This window comes from Mus pahari, chromosome 14, assembly GCF_900095145.1.
Source record: "Mus pahari chromosome 14, PAHARI_EIJ_v1.1, whole genome shotgun sequence".
NCBI lineage: Eukaryota > Metazoa > Chordata > Mammalia > Rodentia > Muridae > Mus > Mus pahari.
Window position 1 is genome coordinate 52,738,676 of NC_034603.1, and position 26,670 is coordinate 52,765,345.

Here is a 26,670-nt window from a genome sequence, read left to right on the forward strand (position 1 = left end):
AAATAAATGTAACCAGCCTAGATTTGTCAAAATCTAGAAAAAGATGTGTGTCAGTAACTCTACTTCTAAACAATTCCATCTTAACATTTGTTTTATTTTTATTGTGTTCTGTGTGTTGTTGTTGTTGTTTTAAATTAGGTCTCACTATAAAGCCCAGACTGGCCTCTGCTCAGCCATTCTCCTGCATCCCCAGTGCTGCAAGGACAGTATGTGTCAACATATGTGGTTAGCTCTCTATATTTTAAATCCACATTAGCCTGCAAAGACAGAAGGCTGATACATGAGTAATCTAGGCCAATCTAGGCTACATAATGAAACTTACAGAAAGGAGGACCTATACTTCCTGACCATAGCTAATTTACAGAATTAAATTAACTTTTGATTTTATAAAGTAATGAAAAAACAGACTACTAAGTTTAAGTCTTCAAATATTTTTCTTTCCTTTGTTTGTTTGTTTGTTTGTTTTTTCCAGGGTTTCGTTTTGTTGTGTTTTAAGTTTTCTGAGACAAGACCTCACTATGTAGTCCTGGCTGTCCTGGAACTCATGATATAGACCAGGCTGGATTCAGACTCATAGATATCCACCTGCCTCTGCTTCTGCCTCCCACTGCTGGAATTAAAGGCATGCACCACAAAACACAGCCAGATTTTTTTTTAAGTTAACAGCCTTAGTGATAAAGGTCACATTCTGAAAAATTAATCTTTTAAAAACTCCTACCTTAGTACAGTTTAGTAATTTTTAGTATATGTACATAGCTGTACAACAATTACCACTAATTTCAGACCATTTTCATCAACCTAAAAATAAATTTCAAATCTACTAACAATGTAGCTGAGTGGCAAAGCACTTTCATACATGTCAATCTCCAGTACCACAGAAAGGGGAAAGCAAAACATAAACCCAAACTCTCATACCCACCAGGAGCTATTCATTCTCCATTTCCCTGTCCACCAAGTACCTTGACAGTCTCATCTACTATATTCTGCCTCTATTGGTTTGCTTATTCTAGAAACATCACATAACTATAATCATAATGTGTGGACTACTCTAAATAGCACCCATTATTCAGTAATATATACACATATGTTTTAAAAGTATTTGTTTTTATTTATGTGTATATGTGCATAAGGGAAGGCAGGTATCTACAGAGGCTAGAAGAGGATGTTAGATCTCCTGGAGCTATAGTTATAGGCGGTTGTAAGCCTCATGACATGGGTGTTGGAAATTAAACTCAGGTCCTCGGGAAGAGCTAGATATACATGCTCTTAACTGTTGAACCAACTCTCCAGCCCCTCAAGTAAAATATTTTTAAGGCTTCTCTATGGCTAACCGTGGATCAGTACTTTACTTCCTTTCCTTCTACAGTAAGGTTTTATTGTGCAAAAACTGACATTTATCAATCCAGACAGGCCCTGAGTTTAATTCCCAGAATGGAAAAATAAGTGAAAAAAAACCAAATACAAAAAAACTAAAGTGGTTGCACTGTCATTTTACACTTTCAACAGCATAGATCAAGGACTAGAATTTTTATAAATATTTGTTAGTACAGTTATTACATTTAATTAAAGATATGATACGGTATCACAATAGTTTTAGCTCACTTTGGTGACTAGCTATATTGTCAAGTGCTTACAGGTCACTTTGCATCTTTGGAGAAAAAGCCATTAGAATTTCCATATTTTGAGGTTGATTATTCTACACATGTGATACTATTATCATGTGAGATAAAAGAACTTACATTTTGCTTTCTCTTCATCTTTGCCTCTTGTAAGGAGGACGAGTCCAACTATTAAGTTATTGAAATGCAGCCCTTTGGATGTTCCACCAAAAGAACAGTAAATCACCTGAAGAAACAAGAGAAAGCCAGCCTTAGAGATGTTTCAGTTACCAAGAACATGAGGTGTTATTATCCTTAACTAAACTGACCTTGTCTCCACCTCCAGACACTACTGATTAATTTTTGTGAGACAATGATTTTGTGTAGGCATGTTACTGTGCCCTGTATAGTTATTCAAATGCTGATTTCTCTGCCCCCATATCTGGCTGCAATCTTTATTTTGAGAATTACCTGTCTCAATGTAGTGTAAACATTGCTCCCTAATTCTTACCTGGTTGGCCAATAAGAGGCTGATGAGCTAATTACTTAGCAGGGGAGAGAACAAGGCTGGACTTCCTCCCTGACAGGCATAGGGGGTGGGGGGTGGGTGGCAGGAGAGACCAGGAGACAAAGGCTCAAGCAGAGAAAGCCATAAAATTAAAGTATTTTAGAGATTTTGGCTGGGAGGTAGTCAGACTAGCATAGATTAAAATGGAGTAACACTACTCAGCTGTTGTGCCCTTAGAGCTTAATAAGTACATATACTCGTCCAGTCTCCATTATTTGAGAGCTAGCTGGGTTAAGAGAAAAACTGCAACAAACATTGATTAAAATGCCATTAACAATTCACTCTCTTCTTTTGCACCTTATTACAACACTTAGCTGATATACCCACCTACTCTACATACACACACTTTACAGGATGACACAAATGACTAGTTAGTTTGGATCCTTATCAAGATTCAAAGGAGAAAAAAAAAAACTTCCTTCAATAGCTGCAATAGTTTGATAAAGACTTTGTACAATTTCAGAGTATCCTTTAATTTTGGCTAAACTTACACATTTTTTAAAATTTATTTATTTATTTATTTATTTATTTATTTATTTATTTATTGTATATGAGTACACTGTAGCTGTACAGATGGTTATGAACCACCATGTGGTTGTTGAGATTTGAACTCGGGACCTTCGGAAGAGCAGTCAGTGAGTGCTCTTAACCGCTGAGCCATCTCTCCAGCCCTACATATATTATTTTGATTAGAAAGAAAAACATTCCCTAATGTTCAGAATAATAAACTACAAAAAATTTACTAACAGAAATTTATTACTATAGTTATAATAGAATAAAAACTATAGACACAAAGGACAGTATCAACAATAACTACAAATTACTTAAAATTATTACATTACTCATTCATTATTAAAACTTATATAGTCAAAGATTATTTATGGGCCAATGAGACAATTCAGTGGGTAAGGGAGCTCATCACTAAGCCTGACAACCTGAGTTTAATCCCTGAAACACACAAAGCAAAAGGAGAGAAACAACTCCTGTTAAGTTTTCCTGATTTCCACATGTGTGCCATGGTGTGGTCATACAAGGAAAATGAACAAGGGCCAAGCATAGTATTGCCATGTCTATAATCCAAATGCTCAGTAGGGCAAAGAAGTCTGCAAAAAAGGAGGCTGGAAATATTGTAGTAGACAGAGGAAATGGATGATAAAAAGAAAAAAGTATCTTGCAGAGAAAACAGAACTGATGTACATATGAACTCAGTCTTTGGCAGTTGGCCAAAAGGTACCCATAGGATGCCACCCCCCACACCCACACACATGTGCATAGAAACTCAAAGAATATATGCATATGACCTGCACAGATCCAAAACCAGATGGGGGTCCCAGCACTGTGATGGGAAAGCAGATACAAACTTCCATTCCCAATCAAGAAGCTACGAGAGTTTGCAAGTTAGCAACCGCTTGCAAAGGAAAAATTAGTTTCTTCAAGGGTATCTCACTGGGTATACAAACAATACTTTTATAAGAGAAAGCCCTATGCCCTTTAGTAGACAACCAACACAATGTGAACTCAAAGGTATTTTTAGAGGTTATTTTGGACTGTTTGTCTCATAATGCTTTGTTTGGCTTGCTTTTCTCTCTCTCTTTCTCTCTCTCTCTCTCTCTCTCTCTCTCTCTCTCTCTCTCTCTCTCTCTCTCCCCCCCCCTCTCTCCCCTCTCTCTCCCTCCCTCCCTCCCTACTGGTCCTTTGCTCGTAAACTAGTTGTAGATTTTATGTTCTTATGGGTTTTGTTTTTTGAGACAGTTTCTCTGTGTAGCCTTGGCTGTCCTGGAACACTCTGTAGACCAGGATGGCCTTGAATTCAGAGATCTGCCTGCCTCTGCCTTTCAAATGCTGAGATTAATAAAATGTGTGCCACCACCACTCAGCTGCCTATTTGTTCTCCTAATACAGATAAGCAGGCATAGAATTTGAAGAGTGGGAAGGTGTAGAGGATCTGGAAAGAGACAAGGAGGGAAAACTATGATCAGAATATATTGTACAAAAAATCTATTTTCAATAAAAAAATGAAATGGAGAAAACATCTTTATTTTGAACTCTTAATTAAATATTCTTAATCATAATAAATACCTTCAGGAAGGAATCCTAATTTCTTATAATTGAAGTGACACCACATTTTCTAGTTCAATTATTGATTGTACTAGAAGTCACTGCTATAAGACTGATTAAACACAAGTAGGGTCCACCTGGAGCACAGCCAGCAGAGGTAAGTTGCATGCTATCCGCAGACCACCATTGTCTGAAGCTCAAAGCTGTCCTTGCTTCCCCCTAGGAGGCCTGGGGCTGGGGAAGGGGGAAGGGATGGGGGTAGATTGGAGGGGGACAAAGGACAAGGGACATCCAGCTTAGAACCCTTGCCCAGTTGGATCTACCTGAGGTACAGTCAGCAGAGGTGAGTACCAGGCTGTCCCCAGACCTCCATCTTTTGGCCCATGGCTTTCCCTGCTTACCAGAGGAAGCCTGTGGTGACATCCAGCTTACACCTCTCCCTCCACTAGTCCCCAGCCAGTCATGTCTATATGGGGCACAGCCAGCAGAGGTGAGTTTCCTGCTGTCCCTAGACTTCTATTTTCTGGCCCATGGCTCTCCCTGCCATCCAGAGAAGCCTTGTGGGACCCCAGGAGAGTCCTGTTTCTCCAAGGAGGCCTGTGGGAGTTCTAGGAGCATTCACCTTAGACCCCTAACCAGCCAATCCCCTACCCGCCAGGTCCACCTGGGGTACAACCAGCAAATATGAGCATTGCCCTGTTTCCTGAGATCCATTGTCAGGTTCTACCTGCCTCCCTGAGGAGTCTTGCTGGCATCAGGAACATCCAGCCATCACCAGAGACAACCTGATGGCTAAAGGACAGCTAAGAACACAATCAACAAGAGCCAGAGCAATATGGCGCCACCAGAGCCCAGCTATCCTGCTACAGCAAGCCCTGGATATCCTAACACAGCTGAAGCACAAGAAAAGGACCACCTACATCCAATCTTATAAAGATAACAGAGGAAATTAATAAATCTTGTAAAGAAACACAGGAAGGGGCTGGATAGATGGCTCAGTGGTTAAGAGCACTGTCTGCTCTTCCAGAGGTTCTGACTTCAATCCCCAGCAACCACATGGTGGCTCACAACCATCTCTAATGTGATCTGATGCCCTTGTCTAGCATGCAGGGGTACATTTAGATAGAACACTCATATACATAAAATAAATGCAGAAAAATACAACCAAATAGGTGACAGAAATGAATAAAACTGTCCAAGAACTGAAAATGGAAATAGAATCAATAAAGAAAACATAAACTGAGGGAATCCTGGACATGGACAACCTAGGGACAAGAACAGGAACTACAGGGGCAAGCATCACCAACAGAATACAGAAGATTGAAGAATCTCAGGCATAGAAGGCCCGAGTGAAGAGATCATTATAGCAGTCAAAGAAAATGCTGAATCTAAAAAGTTCATGACACAAAACATCCAAGAAATCTAGGACACTATGAAAAGACCAAACCTAAGAATAATAGGAAGAGAAGAAGATTCCCAGCTACAAGGCCCAGAAAGTATTTACAACAAAATCATAGATGAAAATTTCCCCAACCTTAAGAGATGCCTATATACATAAAAAGAAGCTTATAAGACACCAAACAGATTAGACCAGAAAAGAAAATCCTCCCACTACATAATAATCAAAACATTGTATGACAGAACAAAGAAAGAATATTAAAAAATTATAAGGGAAAAGGGCCAAGTAACATATTTAGGCAGACCTATCAGAATTGTGCCTGACTTCTCAACAAAGACTCTAAAAACCAGAGGGCCTGGGCCCAGATGTCTTGCAGACTCTGAGACCACAAATATCAGTCCAGACTACTATATTCAGTAAAACTTTCAATCACCATAGATGGAGAAAACAAGATATTGGATGACAAAACAAAATTTAAACATCTATCCACAAATCCAGTCCTACAGAAGACACTATAAGGAAAACTACTACCCTTTATGCTGACTACACTCAATTAAACAAAGAAAGTAAATAACCTGACACCAGCAAACTAAAGGAAGGAGGAAGGAAAGGGGATGGACATTCCCTCTCCTTCTACCTCTCCCCTCCCCCTTTCCCTCTCTCTCTCCCACTACCAGCACTAAAATAACAGGAACTAACAATTGCTGGTCATTAATATCTCTCAACATCAATGGACTCAATCTCAACTCAGTGGACTCACATAATTCTCAACAGAGGAATCTCTAATGGCAGAGAACCCTCAATGTCCTTAGTCATTAGGGAAATACACATGAAAACAACTCTGAGATTCCATCTTATATACATCAGAATAGCTGAGATATAAAACTCAAGAGACAGCACATGCTGAAGAGGATGTGGAGCAAAGAGAACACTCCTCCATTGCTGGTGGGAACTCAAACTAGTACAACCACTTTGGAAATCAATTTGGCAGTTTCTTAGAACATTGTGAATAGTTCTATCCCAAGACCCAGCTATACCACTCCTGGGCATGTACCTAGAACATGCCCCCCTATACCACAAGGACAGTTGCTCAACTATGTTCATAGTAGCTTTATTCGTAACAGCCAGAAACTAGAAACAACCTAGATGTCCCCTCAACTTAAGAATGGTTAAAGAAAATGTGGTAATCTACACAGTGAAATACTACTTAGCTATTAAAAAAAAAAATGAAATCATGAATTTGCAGGCAAATGGATGGAACTAGAAAATATCATCCTGAGTGAGGCAACCCAGATCCAGAAAGATGCTCACTTATAAACAGACATTATCCATCAAGTACAGAATAACCATGCTACAATCCATAGACCCAAAGAAACTAAGTAATAAGCAAGGCCCAGGGAAGGATGCATGAATCTTAATTAAAAGGGGAAATAAAATAGACATCAGAGGTAGATGAAGTGAGAGAACTAGGGTTTGGGGGTGGGAAACCAGGAATGGGAATCAGGTGTGGTGAAAGGGAAGACGGAAAAGGGCTCGGAGAGAGAGAAGAAATTGGTGGGGGGCATCTCTAGGACTAGGTAGAGGCCTGGGATTGGGGAGCTTCAGGGAGTCTATGGGGGTGACCTAGCTAAGACTCCTAGCAGTTGGGGATACGAAAACTAAAGTGGCCACCTCCTGTAACCAGGCAGGACTTCCAGTCGAGGGTAGATCAATCCACCCACAAACCTAAGAACCAGAATCTGTCCTGCCTAGAGGATGTGCAGGATAAAGATGGAGCAAAGACTGAGGGAATGGCCAACCAATGACTGGCCCAACTTGAGATCCATCCCATGGGAGGGAGCCAACCCCTGAAACTATTAATATTGATTTCCTATGCTTGCAGACAGAAGCCTAACATAACTATCTCCTGTGAGACTACATCCAGCAGCGGATGGAAACACACATGCAAAGACTTACAGCCAAACATCAGGTAGAGCTCAGGGAGTCTTGTGAGAGAATTGAGGATGGAATGGATTGAGGGAGCTGGAGAGGCTGAGGACGCCATAACAAGACCTACAGAGTCACCTAACCTGGGCCCATGGGGCTCAGAGAAACTGAACCACCAACCAAAGAGCACTCTGGTGCTAGACCTAGGCCCCCTACACATTTGTAGCAGATAAGCAGCTTGGTCTTCGTGTGGGTCCCCTAACAATTAGAACACGGGCTTGGCTCTAATTCTGTTAACTTCCATTGGATTTCTTTCTCCTATCTGGACTGCCTGGTCAGGCCTCAGTGGGAGAAGATGTACTTAGTCCTGCTGCAACTTGATGTCCTAGGGTACCGATGGGGGGGCTTCCTCTTCTCTGAGGAGAAAAGGAGGGGATTTATTAGGGAGGCACTGGGAGGTGAGGAGGGAGGGGGGCTTCAACTGGGATGAAGGTACGTGGATAAATAAGTATGGGAAAACAAAAAACAAAAAGACATGAAGTGGAAACTTCCAGTTTCTTTGGAAAGCTATGTCAAATGATGGTTTGCTGGGGCACACAGGTGAAAGGATATCTTGCTAAAGCAAATAGGTGAAAGAATGTTTTCCTAAAGCAGACACAGGTAAAAGATTGTTTATGTTTTGATACAGCAAACATGTGAAAGGACCCGGGATGAAGGAGTTCAAATATGACCCCACAGACAGTGGGAGCCAAGTACTGAGCTTTGGTTTGGTTTGTTCCGCCTCGCTATTCTTCCCCAAAGACATGCATGTATTGGCTTGCCTTACATAGATAGCATTGTTGAGCTCAACTTGTGATAACACCACCTCAAAGAAACTTGCTCAAGAACTGTTCTCAAAGTTCCTGCAGCAGCTTGCAGCTTGCTTCTGTGGCTTTGCCTCAGGCCAACTGGCTAGTCTGGCAGCTTCTTAAGGACTATACTGTAGTTGCCAGTTCATGGCTGGTGTCTGCCTGCCTAGAGAACTGGATTCAGCAGCTGCAGAATTGTATTTGGTGTTTGCTATGAGAGTGAACAACTATTGCTGAACTATGTGTCCACTTCACCCACATCCTAATAATTTTTCTACTAACTCTGCTGGGTGGTGGCTAGAGGAGAGGTTGCAGGCTGGAGAGTTGGCTCAGCAGTTAAGGGCACTGACTGCTGTTCCGGAGGTTCTGAGTTCAAATCCCAGCAACAACATGGTGGCTCACAACCATCTGTAATGGATGCCCTCTTCTGGTGTGTCTGAAAACAGCTACAGTGTATTTCCATATAATAAATAAATCTTTTTTTAAAAAAGGTTGCAAAAAATTTATGCCTATACTTATTAAACTCAAACTTTTTTCATAGTATCTGATTTTTTAAAAAAAGATTTGTCTATACATCTGTGTATGCATGCGCACGCCATGTGTGTATGGGTGCCCATGGAAGCCATAATGGGAGTTGGATCCCCTAGAGCTGGAGATGAAGGCAGCTGTGATGTGGATGTTGGGAAGTGAACTCAGGGCTTCTGGAAGAGCTAAAGCACTCTTAACCACTGAGCCATTTCTCCAGTGTTTCTAATCTTGATAAGTTATATTTCAAGAAAGAAGTACGCAATCAGAAAAAAAATTATATGAGTTATATGAGTATTACTTTGGGGAATTTAAAATGGGACAGGAGAATAATTTCTACATTTATTAAATAACATCATGCTATAAATGTCAATCAAAGTATAATCAAAACTTTATACTTTTGATTAAGTTTGGAAAGAAAAATGCATTTTCTTAGTTTTCAAATACAGAAACAGTACACTCTGCATGGTATACTTCTCTGACCTCTTGAAATTCAGTAGTTACCTATAAAGAGAAGTGACTGTATGTGAGTTTTATCCTGTTCAAATCTATGGACTCATGGAATTACCTAGATAATTTATATTGAAATTACCTAGATAATTCAGACTGAAGAGCAAAACTAAGCTTTAACCCAAGTAATTCACAAATCTTTCTAGTTATTTGAAATAAACAAACCATTCCCAATGTACAAGCATACTAACCAGTCATTTATTAACATGACTAAAATAAAGGAAACTTTTTTTAGTCATTTATAATTAGATTTCCCCTGGCTAGCCCCAAAACTCTACTTGAGTTATAATGTGACAAAATACTGAGTAATTAACAATAATAATTATACAATGATGTAAACACATACTGCTACAAATGTTTGTGTGTATTTTCACCTATATTGTCAGGAACCAGTCCAGCGCCAGGGACTGAGGAAATGCATGGGTAACACAGGCCATTTTCAGGGGCAAAACTTAGTTTTACGAAAATAAAAGTTGTTTATTTTTGGTAATATTTACCTTTCTTTATTGGGGGGAGGGGTTCGAGACAGGGTTTCTCTGTATAGCCCTGGCTGTCCTGGAACTCACTCTGTAGACCATGCTGGCCTAGAGCTCAGAAATCCGCCTGCCTCTGCCACCCAAGTGCTGGGATTAAAGGTGTGCCACCACCACACCCAGCAATATTTACCTTTCTTTACCTCTTTGCTATTCTAAGGCAAGAAGCTGCTGGCTTTTGATAACTCCTGCTGTTCAGCAGCAGGGGATAAAGAAAAGGAATGCCTGCTCCAAATTCCTCTCTGCAGGCCCCCAGATCCAGAGCACCTCTCTCAGCTGCTGAGTTGTGAGCTGTCTGCAGTGGAGTAGACAACAGATGAAAGCCTCAGGAGCTTGGCGGTCTGGCGGCCTCTGACCTCACTAATTCCTAGCTGCAGCTTCCAAACCAGCGCCATTTCAAGGGACATAGACACAGCTGCCAAGTTCACTGGAGCTGGGGCTGTGACAGTTGGGGTGACTGGCTCTGGGGCAGGGACTGGGACTGTTTTGGGAGTCTCATTGGCTATGCCAGGAACTCTTCTCTGAAGCAACCCTTCTTCTATGGGATTCTGGGCTTTGGCCCCTCAGAGGCCATGGGGCTCTTTTGCCTAATGGTGGCCTTTCTCATCCTCTTCTCCACGTGAAGCAGCTATCTCCACTTCCACCTCCCATGGTTCTTTTGCATCTTGTCTGCCCTGTATGTTCCTTTTCCTGTACCTTCCCAAAAAGTCTGGGGAAAGTGCTTGGTTCAGGGTTTGACAGAAAGAAGACAAATAAATACCGTACTAATAAGAAAAAAGAAAAGAAAGGGAATTAGCGTATTCAGTCTCTTTGTTCTTTTATTGGGAGCCCCTAACTGACCAGCTAAAGGCTCAAAGTCTCAGTAGGTTTTTGTGAGTCAGAGAAAAAGGACAAGAAAGTCACACAAGCAGAAAGAAAAACTCATTCTGAATGGAGCAAAAGAAAAAAAATAAGAAGCTCCAACCTCTATTGCTGAGAGAAAGAAACACTTTTCCATTATTGTCATTCTTAGCTCTTATACTTAGTTAGCTCTTATGCTGACTCAGGATAACTGATCACATAGTTTTCCAAGCAGCTTTACATTCTGTAAGTTCATAGCAAGTTAGAGACACTAATTCAAGTCATAAATCAATAAGGAGTTACAGCAGAAATGTTTACATATGTTTCCATTAAAATTAGTACCTAACTATTCATTATCTAGTATTAGCTCCATAAATTCATTAAATGTTTAAAACAATAATTCTTATAAGAATTATTATGTTTTGCCAAGAGGCAGATCATCTTCCTTGTGTCTCATTAGTTTGGAAGATATATATATATATATATATATATATATATATATATATATACCAATCAGTATTGTTATTTTCTGTCCTTGAACCTACAATAAACTGTCCATTCCCAGTTTATGACCTTCAGTTACCAGACAGTGATCTCAGAGCTAACTTAGAAAGACTGTTTTCCCTGACTGTGAATTGTTCCAGGCCTACTTTCTTATCCTAGTGCAATTAGCCATGACACATGAAGGTTTGCAGACCTCTAATTGCAGCTTTCATACTATAGAGGCCTCAAAATTACTTGTATAAATTTAGGAATTCTATACAATCATTATTAGGAATTTTGGAATCATCAATTTGCCTACATAGCATAAGAGTACATCTTTGTTGATCTGTAGAAAATCTGCCCAATATGGTGGGCTGATGCCCAGTAATCATTAGACTATGTAATAGTGGCAGAAAAGGTTTATCAGTAGCAAGAAGCAATCCTGGGATAAAAATCTCTGAAGGCCCTACAATTCAGAGCTTACCCACTGCAGCCATGCAAAGTGGTGGATCATCGTCAGAACTTACTTGCATGCCTTTAGCCATTCCTAAATGACTCCTGACACTACAGTATAAACTAAGTTTGAGGGTAAGTATAGGAATGCTATAATCAACCAACCAATATCAGGCATGAGGACAGAGCACTCATACATTTAAAAAAAAAAAAAGTACATAAATAAAAAAGACTTCTGATAATTTGGTATGGTAGTGCGTGCCTGTATCTCAGTATTCAGAAAGTAGAGGATCAGTAGTAGTTCAAGGTCACGTCTTGCTATATAGTAAATTTGAGGCCCTGTTTCAAACAACTAAAAGCTAGCCAACCACCCCCCCCCACAGGTTCACACTATCTTCCTCATCTCACTGATAATCCTCCCCGTTCTGAAGGTAAATTGGGTTACTTCCCTACTTTTTTTGCAAGCCCTTGGAACATAAAAATACTTGACCTAGTAGCATGTTGTTTCCCCTACCTTCTCTCTCAGTGTTAGAAAGAGAACACAGAAAGCTGTATCTATCTGTTAGGCAAGCTGCTCTAATTACTAAGTTACCCCCTCAGTGTTCTTGTTTTCTTAAATGTAAAATCTGTAGTAAGCAAGAGTCAAAATATGGTAAAAAAACAAAAAACAACAAAAAAAAAACCCTGTCCTGTTTAAACAATTATTAAGCAAAATACAGTGTGCTATAGCTACTACCTTGACTTGTCCTTCCAAAGTAACAGTCAGGCAAGATCAAGTCACGTTCTTTCTAAGGCCACACCAGCTCGTAGCCTAACCTAGAATCTTCAGTATCTTATACCGATCTAAATATTGTATTACTCAACTATTAAGTAAATATAAGAAAGAGGAAAATCAAGACTTAATAAATTTTATTACAGTATATAACACTGTTATTAAGAGAAGAGTTTTATTTGATTCAATCATCAGGGCAACTATAATGTTTCACCCATCACAAGAGAATGTAAATAATCATCTTCAGTATTAGCATTAAAATAATTTACCCACACAAAAAAATTTCAAAATAATATGATGAATATCTCAAACTGAAATTTAAGCAAATGACCGAGACTACATGGCTACAAGAATCTACTGCTAGTGCTAAAAAAGGGTTTCTCTAATTCTAAAATAAACAAAAAAAGTTTCACATAGAATAAGAAGTAAACTTCAAATTCTCAAACTTGAAAGATCCCCCAGGGCCTGGTGAGATGGCTCAGTGGGTAAGAGCACCTGACTGCTCTTCCGAAGGTCTGGAGTTCAAATCCTAGCAACCACATGGTGGCTCACAACCATCCGTAACAAGATCTGACGCCCTCTTCTGGAGTGTCTGAAGACAACTACAGTGTACTTACATATAATAAATAAATAAATCTTAAAAAAAAAAAAAAAAGATCCCCCAGAATTCCAGACACATGCTATATGCAACTTCCAGGAGCTAGGACCTGGAAATCTTTGGGAGACATTGTTTAGTCTACCATAGTCTCTAAACACAGATGCTAGAGTTCCAAGAGAATAAGGTGAATTTCCATTGTTTCCTCACTTCCTCTCTGTCTTCTTTCCTCCTATATCTCCTCCTTGAATACAGACAAGACAAACTCAAGTGTGTGACACAGCAAGCAAGCTAGAGAAGTCTCCATCTTTCTAAAGAGCTCGAGAAGATTATTTTGTAACTCTTGGGTTTGCCTAAACCCTAAAAGGCAAACAAGTCTGAACTAAAATTGAGTCTAAGATGAGCCATTGTGAGATAAATCCAAATGGGGATGCACAGGCTTTGAAAGGTAAGTGACATTAAAAAACAACCAATAATGACAAGTACGAAGTTATAGCCTGAGTCCACTGTCATCATACTTTCATAAATATGTTAACATCTCTGAGAACCAGAGTCTCTGAACATTCCAAATGTCTAGACTGGAATTAAAAATTCCTCAACATTAAAGAACCAAGAAAATTTATACCCAATTAGGAAATAACAACAGGTACCAACAAACTGATGACAGAGGTACTATAGTTATTAGACAAGAACTTTAAAGAGTCTATCATAAAAACAGTCAAAGAAATTAAGGCAAATACTCTTAAAATAAGGAGGGAAACAAATGTCACATCATAGAGAAGATATAAAGGGGACATATGGAAATTTTATAATATAAATATAACATCTATCCCCTAAACTTTAGTCTAGTAATTTAGTATTACTAATCATCTAATTTAAAACCTGGGTGGGGGAGGATGCTCCTCTTTAAGGGTAACCATGACTTGAACAGCTAATTCTATTAATTATTAACACCATGTTACTTTAATCAGATGACTGTTTTAATAGCTCTACTAAGTAGGGAAAAAACTGTGCTTCAACTTCGCCAAAACGTTTTAAAAATTATTTACTGTCATGTATATGGGTCTTTTGTCTGCATATATTATGTGCATTAAGGTGTCCATCTCAGGGATCCAAGGAGAGGGCATCCCTGAGATCCCTGAGAGGAGTTATAGACATTTGTGTACCCTTACATTGGTGGTGGGAATCAAACCTGGATTCCCTGGAAAGGCAGTCAGTGCTCTTAACCACTGAGCTACACTCTTTGGCCCATATTTTTGGAGTGGGAGTGGAGGTGGGGGAACGACAAGGTAGGCCATAGCTTACTATGTAGTCAGTGTCAAAGTTACAGAAATCTGCCTGTCTCTGGCTCCTAAGTGCTGGGATTAAAGGTTGTACTGACTAATTTTATGTCAATTTGACACAAGCTAGAGTTATTCTGAAAGGAAGGAATCTCAACTAGGAAAATGTATCCGTAAGATTTTGGACTTCAGGCAAACTAATGGGAAATTTTCTTAATTAGTGACTGATAGAGGAGGATCCAGTCATGGTTGATGGTGTCATCCCTGGGCTGGTGGCCCTGGGTTCTCTAAGAAAGCAGGCTGAACAAGCCATGATGGTAAGCCAGTAAGCAGTACCCCTCCAGCATCAGCTCTGCATCAGTTCCTTTCTCCGGGTTCCTGCCCCACTTGAATTCCTGTTCTGACTAACTTCAGTGATGAATTACAATGTGGAAACCAAAGAAATATTTTCTTCCCCAACTTGCTTTTGCTCATGGGGCTTCATCATAGCAGTAGTAACCTTAACTAAGACAAAGGTGAACACCATCACATCAGGCTCTTTGTTGATGTTTAGTCACCTGTTTTCAGAACACTACCCATAAAGGGCAGTCTATGGCTAGGGAAAATAGCTAACAAAGAGTAAAATAAGTAAACTATGACTACAGAATACAATTCTTCCAAATGAATCTACAGATTCAATATAATTCCTATTAAGCCAGTAGCCTTTTTTTTTTTTCCCTTTTGCAGAAACTATGAGTTGATCCTAAAATTCTTATGGAGATGCAAGGGATCCAGAACAGGCAAAACCAAGAATAGAGTTGAAATAATGATGCTTCCCTTCTGATTTTAAAACATACAAAATTTCAGTTATCAAGTTTGTGTGGAGACAGGGAAAGAATGTGATACTGATAAAAGATTTAAAAAAAAAATCAATGAGCTGTAATTCATAAAGGTTTTAGTTTACACTTTCAGTCCATTGATATTCACCAAGTGTATCAGGATAACTCAAGTGAGGTTAGCTGCTGAACCATCTCACCTGCCCTATTAGAACAATTCAATGAAGAAAGAATAGTCTATTAAAAAAGGAGTCCTGACTGCACATCTGCATGTGTAACAATGAACTTGGACCTAACACACAATATACAAAAGTTAATACTAAATGAATGAGAGTTAACACTATAAAATGCTTAGGGAATACAGGAGTAGATCTTTGTAACCTTAGGTAAAAATGCTTAGGGAATACAGGAGTAGATCTTTGTATAGGTAAAACAATGGCTTCTTTTTCTTTCTTTCTTTCTTTTTTTTTTTTTTTGGTTTTTCAAGAATTTAAATAACTTGAAATTTAAAAAAAATACTTAAATCTAAGCTGGTAGACATCTATGACGGAAAGGCAGCACCATAAGGATTACCTCAGCAACTTTAGGAGGTACTCCATCCCCAAGCACTTCCCTGATGAAGCAGTGCTGACTCATGTAATATGAGAGGCCGCAGGTCCTCTTGAAGGCATCTTTGAGTCTTTTCAGCTCAACATCTGTAACTACAAATCAGAAACAGAAGATGGGTAAGAAACCAGAAAGAAAAAAAGGCTTTCACAACCCAACTAGCTCCTCACAGTCAGATGAGGGCACACACCTGTGATCCCAGGACTTGGAGGCTGAGAGAATAATGGAGTCTGAGGCCAACTTGAGCTACATGAAATCTTTTATTTTAAAAAAAGGGGGGGGGGGGAGGGGCATGAGTAGGCTTTGGGCATAAACCTTTAATCCCAGAGGCAAGGGAATCTGAGTCTGAAGCCAGTCTGGTCTACACAGTAAGTTTCAGGAAAGCTAGAGCCACAAAGAGAAACCCTGCCTCAAATACAAAACAAAACAAAAAACGATAAAAGTAAGTAAAAAAAAAAAAAAGGGGGGGTGGGAATAGCTCAGAGCTTAAGAGCACTTTCTATTATTCCTTAGGTCCTGAGTTAATTCCTAGCTACCACATGGTGGCACGCATAATTATCTATAATTCCAGTCCCAGAGGACACTGATACACATAAAATTTTATTTTATTATTTATTATTATTATTATCATCATTATTATTATTATTTTGTTTTTGTTTTTTTGAGACAGGGTTTCTCTGTATAGACCTGGCTGTCCTGGAACTCACTTTGTAGACCAGGCTGGCCTTGAACTCAGAAATCCGCCTGCCTCTGCCTCCCGAGTGCTGGGATTAATGGCGTGCGCCACCACGCCCGGCTATAAAATATTTTAAATAAGACAAAACTTTAAAATATGCATAGAAACTTCAAGCCAGGGAAAGCAAAAAATAGCATATATTTCAAACAGACAGGCAAAATGACATTAGATTTTGGTATCAATGGCTTTGGGCATTGGGAAACATACACATTTCCTTTGTAAGAAAAGTACATTATTTGAACAGTCTCCAATTTAGATCCTTGCTATCTCATACATACACAAAAAAAATTATAAACAGATGATACTTAAATAATACTTAATAATTTAAAATTGGAGAGATGGAAAGATGGCTCAATGGCTAAGAACATATAAAGGTTCCTAGTATCTTGTCAGGTGATTCACAGCCATCTGTAATTCTACCTCTGGGGAGAGCCAATACACTTGATTACCTGTACTCAATGCACAAGCCCACACACATAATATTTTTTTAATTATCTTAATCTAATTATGAATATATATTATATATTAATATATTACTTATAAATATAGAATGAATATTTATTCAGAACCGGGCTAAAAAGTTAAGAGCATTGCTAAACAATCAAGAGGAAGTTCAGATCCCAGCACCTATATATTAACACTTTTGTAACCCCAGTACTGCAGTGGATAGGACAAGAGGATCACTGGGGCTTGCTGGCCAGAAAAATGTGAGGTCCAGGTACAGAGACCCCACAGCAAAATAAAAAAGTAGGAAGAGAGAGAAAAGGACATCTGATACTCTCCTCTGGCACACACAGAGGTAAGCACTCCTAAATACAAGTAGGTATATACTACATGCACAGATTCCTATCTATCTATCTAATTTATGTATCCTATTACTTTAGGCATTTAAGACATCTTTCACTTTATTCAATAACCTGTTTAAACAAAGAAGGACTAGTGAGTTAGGTCATTGGGTAAAGGTGTTTGCTGCAAAAGCCTGGTAACCTTAGTTAGATCTCTGCAATAATGCAAATAAAGGTGGAAGTAGAAAAATCAACTCCACAAGGTTGTCCCTCTGACCTTGACACAAGATGTGGGGCACAGGATGCATGCCAACACATACCATGCACTGGCACTATCTTTGTTTGGTTTCTCTTACTATGATAAAATACCATGGCCAAAAGGAACATAGTAAAGGGGTTTAATCTGGTTTACACTGTATTATCGAAGGAGGCCAGGAACTCAAGGCAGGAAACCTTGGGGACAAGAACTGAGGCACAAAAACTCAGCTTACTGGCTTACCAACCAGTAAGTAAAACTGAGTTTTATAAAACTCAGGACCACCTGCCCACAGTAACACCATCCAGGTAGTTTGCTGGGCCCTCCATATCAATCATTAATCAAGAAAATTCCCCACAGGCTTGCCCACAAGCCAATCTACTGGAAACAACTTCTGAAGTTAATTTCCTCTTCCTAGATGACCCTAGTTTGAATCAAGTTGACAAAAAAAAATTAAGGAGCATACAAACAGTAGCAATAAAGTTAATTAATTAAAAGAGAAATGAGCAGCAATTCCAATGAAGATACAAAAATGGTTGGCTTTGACTCAAGTTGGAAGAAACAAAGAAGACTTCTAGATGCAGAAGAGAATTACATTATTTTTTAAAGGTGAAGCCATGGGAAAGGGTCAAGAGCATGCCAAACAGGGAACATTTTACATTAATGTGTGAAATTATACCAAATGCCACTATGGCAACATAAGGCAGGCTTAAGCAAAGAATAAGGATGAGGAGGGAGGAGGAGGAAAAGAGGAGGAAGAAGGAAGAAGGAGGAGGGCAGAGGAAGGAAGAAGGAAGAGGAGGAGAAAAGGAGGTATAGGGAGATGGTGTCTACAACTGTGAAGATCAAGTAACAGTACTTTATTCTACCCAGAGGGAAGGATACAACTCAGACAAGCTCTAAGCCAACTGGAAACAAGGCATGAAGTGTAGAACTTTTGCTCTAAAACAGTGCAGAAGAGAGCAAAAAGCAAATCATTATTAGAAGAGGAAACAAAAAAGTAGGTAAACCTCAAATCTGCCTGAGAATAGAAGCAGTCTAGAGTAACCCTAAGTTTCCATCCTTGGAAACTTGAAGGAAGGCAAAAGGAGTAAGTCAAAAGGCAGCTCTATGAAAGGCATATGGTAGCTTTGGGAAATTATATTAGCTTTTTAATTTCTTGAGTATAAAGCTTAGAAAGGTTTGGTGGGAGTCCATGGCATAAAGTTAACTAAAACACTGGATAAAAAACATAAAATTGAAAGAAACCAAAATTTACAATGTCTAAAAAGGAGTAAATGAAAAGAATAGCAAAGAAAACTGGTAATGAAAACCTAAAAACATGTTCTCCAAAGGCCAGAAAGAAGTTCCTGATAAGCAGTCCCAAGGTAGAAATGGCCAGCAAGATAAAGCGGAAAGGGCTTGGCACACAGCTAATCACTCAATAAATGTTTGTTATATGCAGGGAGGGTTCCAGGTTCAACAACATGTGGGGAAATGATTAAAAAAGAAAAAAAATGATAATTCAAATAGTTACCAAAACATAGTTCACCAGAAATTTAATTTACTAACATCTACAATATACCAACTCAGTATTCTGTTTTTGTTTTTAGAAAACAGAACATAGAACAAAGCTCATCTCATTAATTATAGTAATTAGAGAGAAAACTTTGCTACTAGAACTACTATATTTCTTCAGGATATCTAATTCATTAATGGCTTTACTAACAAATTAAGTTGCTTCTGATCTAGTGGAGGCAAAATAAATTAGAATATTATATTAGAATATAATACTGCAATCTTCTATTGCTGGTTAAAAATTACTTGAAAAACTATTAATTTCTATTCAAAAATCAGCATACTTGTGATGGAATTATAGCTGACCAGTAGAGTAACATTCTGAAGGCTCTGGTTTCAATCCCCACTGTGTACTGAGGACATCAAACTGATGAATAATAAATTTATTCACTAATAATGGAGAATAAAACGTGTACAGAACCCTTTTAAAGTGTTTATAATAAACAATGTCCCATCAACAAAAAGATCAAATAAAGTATTGTATGTTCTCAAAATATGACACTAAAATGCTGCCATAGATTCAATATTGAAAATTATATTTATATTTACTAAAAACAGTACACAAACATTTTATTAATCAGTAGACAGAAAGTGCATAAAATGTTCATTGGTTTGGCAGATACAGTGGTGCATGCCTTTAATGCCAGCTCTCAGAAGGCAGAGGCAGGTAGATTCTTTGTGAGTTTGAGGGCAGCCTGGTCTACACAGTTTAAGTCAGCCAGAATATAAAACAAGACCCTGTCTCAACAAACAAAGCATTCACTTGGGGGCTAAGAAGGTAATTATTAGGGCTTGGAATTCAGAATTTAAGTCTGTAATTGCTCTTGCTTAGCATGCATAAGACTGTAAGTTGGATTCCCAGCAGTACTCCAAAACAAACACTGGAATAAAGGAAGAGAGAGAGAGAGAGAGAGAGAGAGAGAGAGAGAGAGAGAGAGAGTGAGTATCAAAAAGATAACTGCCAGGGTCCAGTGAGATGGCTCAGCATTTGCCACCAAGCCTGATGATGTGAGTTCAGTCCCCAGGCCCACAGGGTAGAAGGAAAATAAGCAATTCAATGAAGTTGTTCTCTAATCTCCACATGCAAATGGCACAGGTGCACAACCCTTGTGCCCCATGAATCATATATACATAAACAATAGTAACTAAATAAATAAAAACTCACTTTTAAAAAGAGGAAAGGAGTCAGGGTTGGCTCAGTGAGTAAGAGCACTTGTTGCAGAAGCATGAGGAACATAAACTGAATCTGCAATACCCAGGTAAAAAGACAGGTACACCTAACTACTCCTTCACTTGTATTCCTAGCACAGGGGAAGGGGCTGACAGGCTTGCTGGTAGTGGAGCTCTCCAGGTTCAATAGCTCCGGGTTCAATAAGTGTAACCCTGTCTCTAGAGAACAAGGCAGAAAGTGATAGAACAGGAAAGCTAATGTCATCTTCTGGTCTCCTTGCATGTACATGTACACACACACACACACACACACACACACACACACACACACACACGTCATACATTGTAAAGAATGGACTCATCATTGCTTTAGATTTGAACATGAGTGCAGTCTAAAGACAGTTAAGTCACATCATTGAGCACTCACAACACTAAATGAAAACTAATAGTCCATAAAAAAAAAGTAAATGAAATCTCCCTTCAAAAAATAAATTTTGGGTTGGTGAGATGGCTCAGTGGGTAAGAGCACCCGACTGCTCTTCCGAAGGTCCGGAGTTCAAATCCCAGCAACCACATGGTGGCTCATAACCATCCGTAACAAGATCTGANGCCCTCTTCTGGAGTGTCTNAAGACAGCTACAGTGTACTTACATATAATATATAAATAAATCTTAAAAAAAAAAAAAGATATTAAAATAAATAAATAAATAAATAAATAAATGTTACAAGCTAGTACTGACTCAGTGGTAAAGTAGTTATCGGCACACAAAGGCACTGGGTTCAGTTCTCAACACCAGAAACAAACAAAAAAAAACTACTATCGCCACACAAAGGCACTGGGTTCAGTTCTCAACACCAGAAACAAACAAAAAAAACTACTACAAGTAATTAACATTGCATTGAAGAAGAAAGGAAAGAGTCTCTGGCCTTAAATTGTAGTAGTCTATGCTTTTAATCCCAGAACTCTGGAGGCAGAGGCAGGCAGATTTTTCAAGGCCAGCCTGCTCTACATAATGAGTCCTAGAAAAACCAGGGCTACATAGGAAGACCTTGTTTTTGTTTTTTTCCTGAAGGCACTTCACAATTTTGTAGTCCAGCAATTTCTGCTACAAAAGTTATTCAAGCCAGGCATGGTAGTGCGTTCCTGTCATCCCAGCACTGGGGATATACAAGCAGAGGGATCAGGAGTTCAAGGCCATTCTGAGCCAGAGTGAAACCCTAAGACCCCCTCCCCCCCAAAAAAGTAAACTAAATACATTCAGAGTAGCCTACACAGCTACATAAAATACCACAAAAATGAACAGGCAAATACACTGTCAAATCCTAACTGGCAACAGTGTGCTGGATGCTATGGGAGCTACAAAGATAAGTGTCAATAATCTGAGTCTTACTCCAAGTCAGTCACTGTTAGGCTTTTATCTCTTTAGTCTAGCAGTTCCCCTTTTCTTCAGGTATTCACACATTGTGAAATGATCACAACTATAACTACACTCACCTGAGGAATATTTAAAGAATGCATGTTCAACAGCCCTTCCCCAACCAACCAATACAAAGTTCATACTTAAGAACTTCACATTAGAGTTGCCAAAAGATTTTTTTTCATAAAACACATATTTTTATAGGAAATTTACAGGTCTGTGATGGGATTCATGCACAGCTATCCTGAGCAGTGGGTTGGACATGTCTGCCAGAGAAAGGGCACTAGAGTTCAAATGTATGATAACAACTCAAGTTTATACAAAGTAATAAGGAACATAACAAAAAGAATGCAAAGGGAATACAGATGAAATTTTCATGAAAGAATCTTGGAAAATGGAAATTCACATGACAAAAAAATTAAAAAAAAAAAAAAACACCAGAGAAAAGCCGGACCTAGACATGCACATGTGTACTATCAGCACTAGGGGATCAGAGGCAAGAGTATCAAGACAAGTTTGAGACCAGGCAGCACTGAGTAGCAAGAGTCTGTCAAAACAAACAAGCCAACAAACAGGAAGAGAGACCTGAGGAATATGCCCAAAGGCAGGGAAAAAGGAATAAATATGCTTGCTAAGTTTAGGCTTTTTTTTTTTTTTCCAAGATTCTATTCATTTATTTTATATATATGATGAGTACACTGTTGCTGTCTTCAGATACACCAAAAGAGGGCAACAGATCCCATTATAGATGGTTGCGATCCACCATGTGGTTGATGGGAATTGAACTCAGGATCTCGGAAAGAGCAGTCAGTGCTCTTAACCTCTGAGCCATCGCTCCAGCCCAAGTTTCTGTGCTTTAAAGAAGACCTGTTTCAAGAAAGGAATTGGAGGAATTTAGGAGATAGTTCAACAGATAAAGTGCTTGCTGCACAAGCAAAAGAACCTAAATAAGATTCTCCAGTATCCACTTTAAGAAGCTGAACACCCAAGAACATTCTGCAGTACAAACTGTAGATGGAAGGTTTTGTCCTTCCACTTGAGGCCTTGCTTGATTACAAGAAGAGGCTGATTCAGGCTCTGTGTCCCTCATTATTAGGGTTAAATCTTTGCTAGGCTTACTCTCATAGAATCCATGGACAGAACCTACCATAATTGTCGCCAAAAATCAGAGACTTCATCCAGCAACTGATGGAAGGAAATGCAGAGTCCCACAGCCAAACATCAGGAGGAGGAAGAATAGGATGAACCAGAGAGGTCACAGATGCTACAAGAACAGGGCCCACAGGATCAACTGACTGGGACTCATGGGGGCTTGCAAAGATCAGGGAGCCTGTAGAGGATCTGACCTAGGTCCTCTGATTGTATGTTATAGCTGAGTATCTTGGTATTCTTGTGAGGGCTCCTAACAATGCAAGCAGGATTTTCTCTGACTCTTTTGCCTGTTTCTAGACACTTCTACTGGGTTGCCTCTTCCTGACTTTGTGTGATATGATGGTATATGCCTAGTCTTACTGAGATTGGTTGGCTATTTGGTTGATGTTCTTGGGAGGCCCACTCTTATTTGAGGGGAGGCAGAAGTGGGGTGAATCTGGGGGAATGGGAAGACTGGAGGTGGGGGACTGGAGGGGAAGGGAGGGGAAACTGCAGATGGGTTGTAAAATGAGAGAAGAATAAAAAAAAAAAAAAGTTGAACTCATAGGTTGCACCTATAAACCCAGCACTGAGGTGCAGAAGTAGGAAATGGAGACAGGAATCCCGAGGTGTGTATACAGTGAAAGATCCTCTCTCAAAAAAGGTGGAGGGAGACCAGATCTGGCCTCCAGATGTACACACATGTGTAAGTGCATCTGCACTTACACATGTGTATACATCATACATACAAATAATAAAAGTAATTTTTTAAAATAAGAAAGTAACGGGCTGGAGAGATGGCTCAGTGGTTAAAAGCACTGACTGCTCGTCCAAAGGTCCTGAGTTCAAATCCCAGCAACCACATGGTGGCTCACAACCATCTGTAATAGGATCTGATGCCCTCTTCTGGTGTGTCTTAACATAGCTATATAAACATAATAAATAAAAAAATAAGAAAAAAATAAGAAAGGAGCATAAAAGTAAAATCAGCATTTCACTGCAATTCACAGTTGAAAAAAATAGTGCTATGTCTAAGTCACAAGGCTGTTCAGATTCAAGGACCATGAGAGAATAAATGTCAAAGCTATATTATAAGAAGCCTGTTGTCATAGCCACTTTTTGAAAATATGTCATATATATGAGTAGGAAATACTCATATTAATAAATTATTATCATTACTTGGATTGGGTTTTCTTTTTCCATAGGTTCCTAAACAACTCATGTAATTTCCTTTTACAAATCCTGTCATGGCAGCTTAGATATCTAAGTACAAAAGATAACGGTACTCTGTAAAACAGGAGTGCTATTGCGGAAGTCAGATTAAGAAGAGTTAAACTGTTGGGGTGGTAGTTGCGCATGACTTTAATCCTAGCACTTAGGAGACAGAGGCAGGCGGATCTCTGTGAGTTCAAGGCCAGCCTGGTCTACAGAGTTCCAGGATGACCAGGGCTCCACAGAAAGACCCTGTCTCGGAAAAAACAAACAAACAAACAAACAAAAAAACAAAAAACAGCAATACAGAATTATATCTAGGCAGAGTTAGAGCTAAACTAAATATTTAAATTTCCAATCTGGCACTTTTGGAAAGTACAAGACCAAATAGCAGAATAGACACTGAACAAAACCATGTAAACCGTGGCCTCCTCAGGAGAGAACAAATTCCTATCTGATCCGTACCAAATGGTACCATTTCAGGTATGGTACATAATGCAGCCTTAAAAAAGAAGAGGGACTGAACAGGGATTGCAACCTATTTCTTCATCAAAACAAAGATACAAAAGTTTCAATATCTAAGATTTACCCAAGATTAAGAAGAGAAGGGGGGAGCACCCAAGTACAAGAATGAAAAGTACTTAGGCCAGCTTTAAATGAATTAGTGATCCAAAGCTCTAGGTATATTCTATGGGGTTAATGAAAAGGAAATCTTTTCCTGTACTTAATTAGTTCTATAATGAAGTATACTACTTAATAAGGCAACAGCCATGGGAAAGAAAATGAAAGATAAAGAAAAAGAGAGTTAAGAGTTTTCTCATAATTTTTAAACTAGTTTTCATTATATATATACATATATATATATTATATACATATATATATTATATATATACATATATAATATATATATGTATGTATGTATGTATGTATGTTTGTTGTATCTGTGCACCAGAAGGTGTCATATCCCTGCACAGTTGTTAACCACCATGTAAGTTCTAGGCATGTGTCTGGGTCTGGGTCTTCTGGAAAGGCAACAAGTACTCTGAACCACTAAGTCATTTCTCCATGGTCATAGGTTTTTATAGAAAGGGCAAAGCACATTTTCAAAATTAAAAAATAAAACTATTTATAAAGAAAGCTATTATGGCTAGGGAGATGACTCAGTTGGTAAAATACTTGCTGTGTAAGCATGAGGCCCTGGGTTCTGATCCCCAGCACCAACTTCAAATAGGTGGGGGGTCGGAGCCAAGAGATAGCTCAGGTATTAAAGAGCACTGGCTGCTCTTTTGGCCCCGGTGCAATTTAAACCCCCATACAACTGCTCACAACTATCTGTAACTCCAGTCTCAGAAGGATTTACACCTTCTTTTTGCCTAAAGTTTGCAGATAGATGCAGGCAAAACACTCACACACATAAGATAAAATAGGGCTCAGTTGGTAGAGTACTTGGCTAGCATTCATTAAGCCCCAGGTTCAATCCTCAGCACCCACAACTGACAACAATTTGTCACTCCAGTTCCAGGGGACCCAATACCCTCTTCTGGCCTCCCAGGGCACCAAACATGCAAGTGGTACACAGACAAACACACAAGCCAAGTATCCATGCACATAAAAACTAAAAAAGCAAATATTTATTTTTAGTTTTGTTGAAACAGGGTTTCCCTGGGTAGTCCTTGCCATTCTGCAACTCCTTGTTTTCTGCTGCTTGGGCATCCTGAGTGCTGGGACTAAAGCTGTGTGCCACCGGCATCCAGCTAAAAATAAATCTTATAAATATATACATACATACATACATACATACATAGGGGCTGGAGAGATGGCTCAGCGGTTAAGAGCACTGACTATTCTTCCAGAGATCCAGAGCTCAATTCCCAGCAACTACATGGTGGCTCACAACCATCTGTAATGGGCATCTGATGCTGTCTTCTGGTGTGTCTGAAGACAGTAACATGTGTACCCACATACGTGGAATAAATAAATTTTAAAAATAAATAAATGTGCTTTTGTTTTTTGAAAAAGTGTAAAAATGGTCCACTAGGAGTACATGCTAGTTAACATTTCTGAGCAAATCATCTGTAATTCAAAGCAGGAATTAAAGTATAGCAGTTTCTATAGCATTTTGCCTCAATGTTCAAAGACAGTGCTGCCAGGGTTGCAATATACTAGGAAACTCTGTACTAGAAAACTAAAAGTGGCTCTCTACTTGACACATGAAGTTGTTCTTGGCTTTACCACAGCACACATGGTTAGTGTAGACTGTAAATGGATGTGGTTCCATATCTTCACTTCTCAGAACACAAGTATCTGTAATCAAATGGAGCCACGCCACCCTTACAGAGCACAGCATCCATCTGCCTCTATTTTTGTTCCCAAGCATCCTCTGAGCTTGCCTGTATCATATAAAAAACTGAACTAATCTAAAAGAAATGTTGGCTTCCTTGTTCCTGTTACAAAATTCTATTTAGTGTTTAAAAATGTGAAGAAAAGCTGGGTGTGATGGCGCACGCCTTTAATCCCAGCACTCGGGAGGCAGAGGCAGGCGGATTTCTGAGTCTACAAAGTGAGTTCCAGGACAGCCAGGGCTATACAGAGAAAC

General features: G+C 39.2%; 1 protein-coding gene and 1 pseudogene across 1 annotated transcript in view; one reads left to right on the forward strand and one right to left on the reverse strand.

The window, feature by feature from the left end:
- Usp32 (ubiquitin specific peptidase 32) overlaps positions 1-26,670 on the reverse strand; it is a 137,988-nt gene that overhangs the window by 87,331 nt on the left and 23,987 nt on the right. Inside the window, exons 2-3 of the mRNA XM_021212704.2 lie at positions 15,777-15,904; positions 1,740-1,845 (exon numbers count right to left, since the gene is read on the reverse strand). Of these exons, the coding sequence (XP_021068363.1) occupies positions 1,740-1,845; positions 15,777-15,904 (234 nt within the window). The remainder of the gene's footprint in view (positions 1-1,739; positions 1,846-15,776; positions 15,905-26,670) is intronic.
- Positions 8,036-10,588, forward strand: LOC110331145 (annotated as a pseudogene).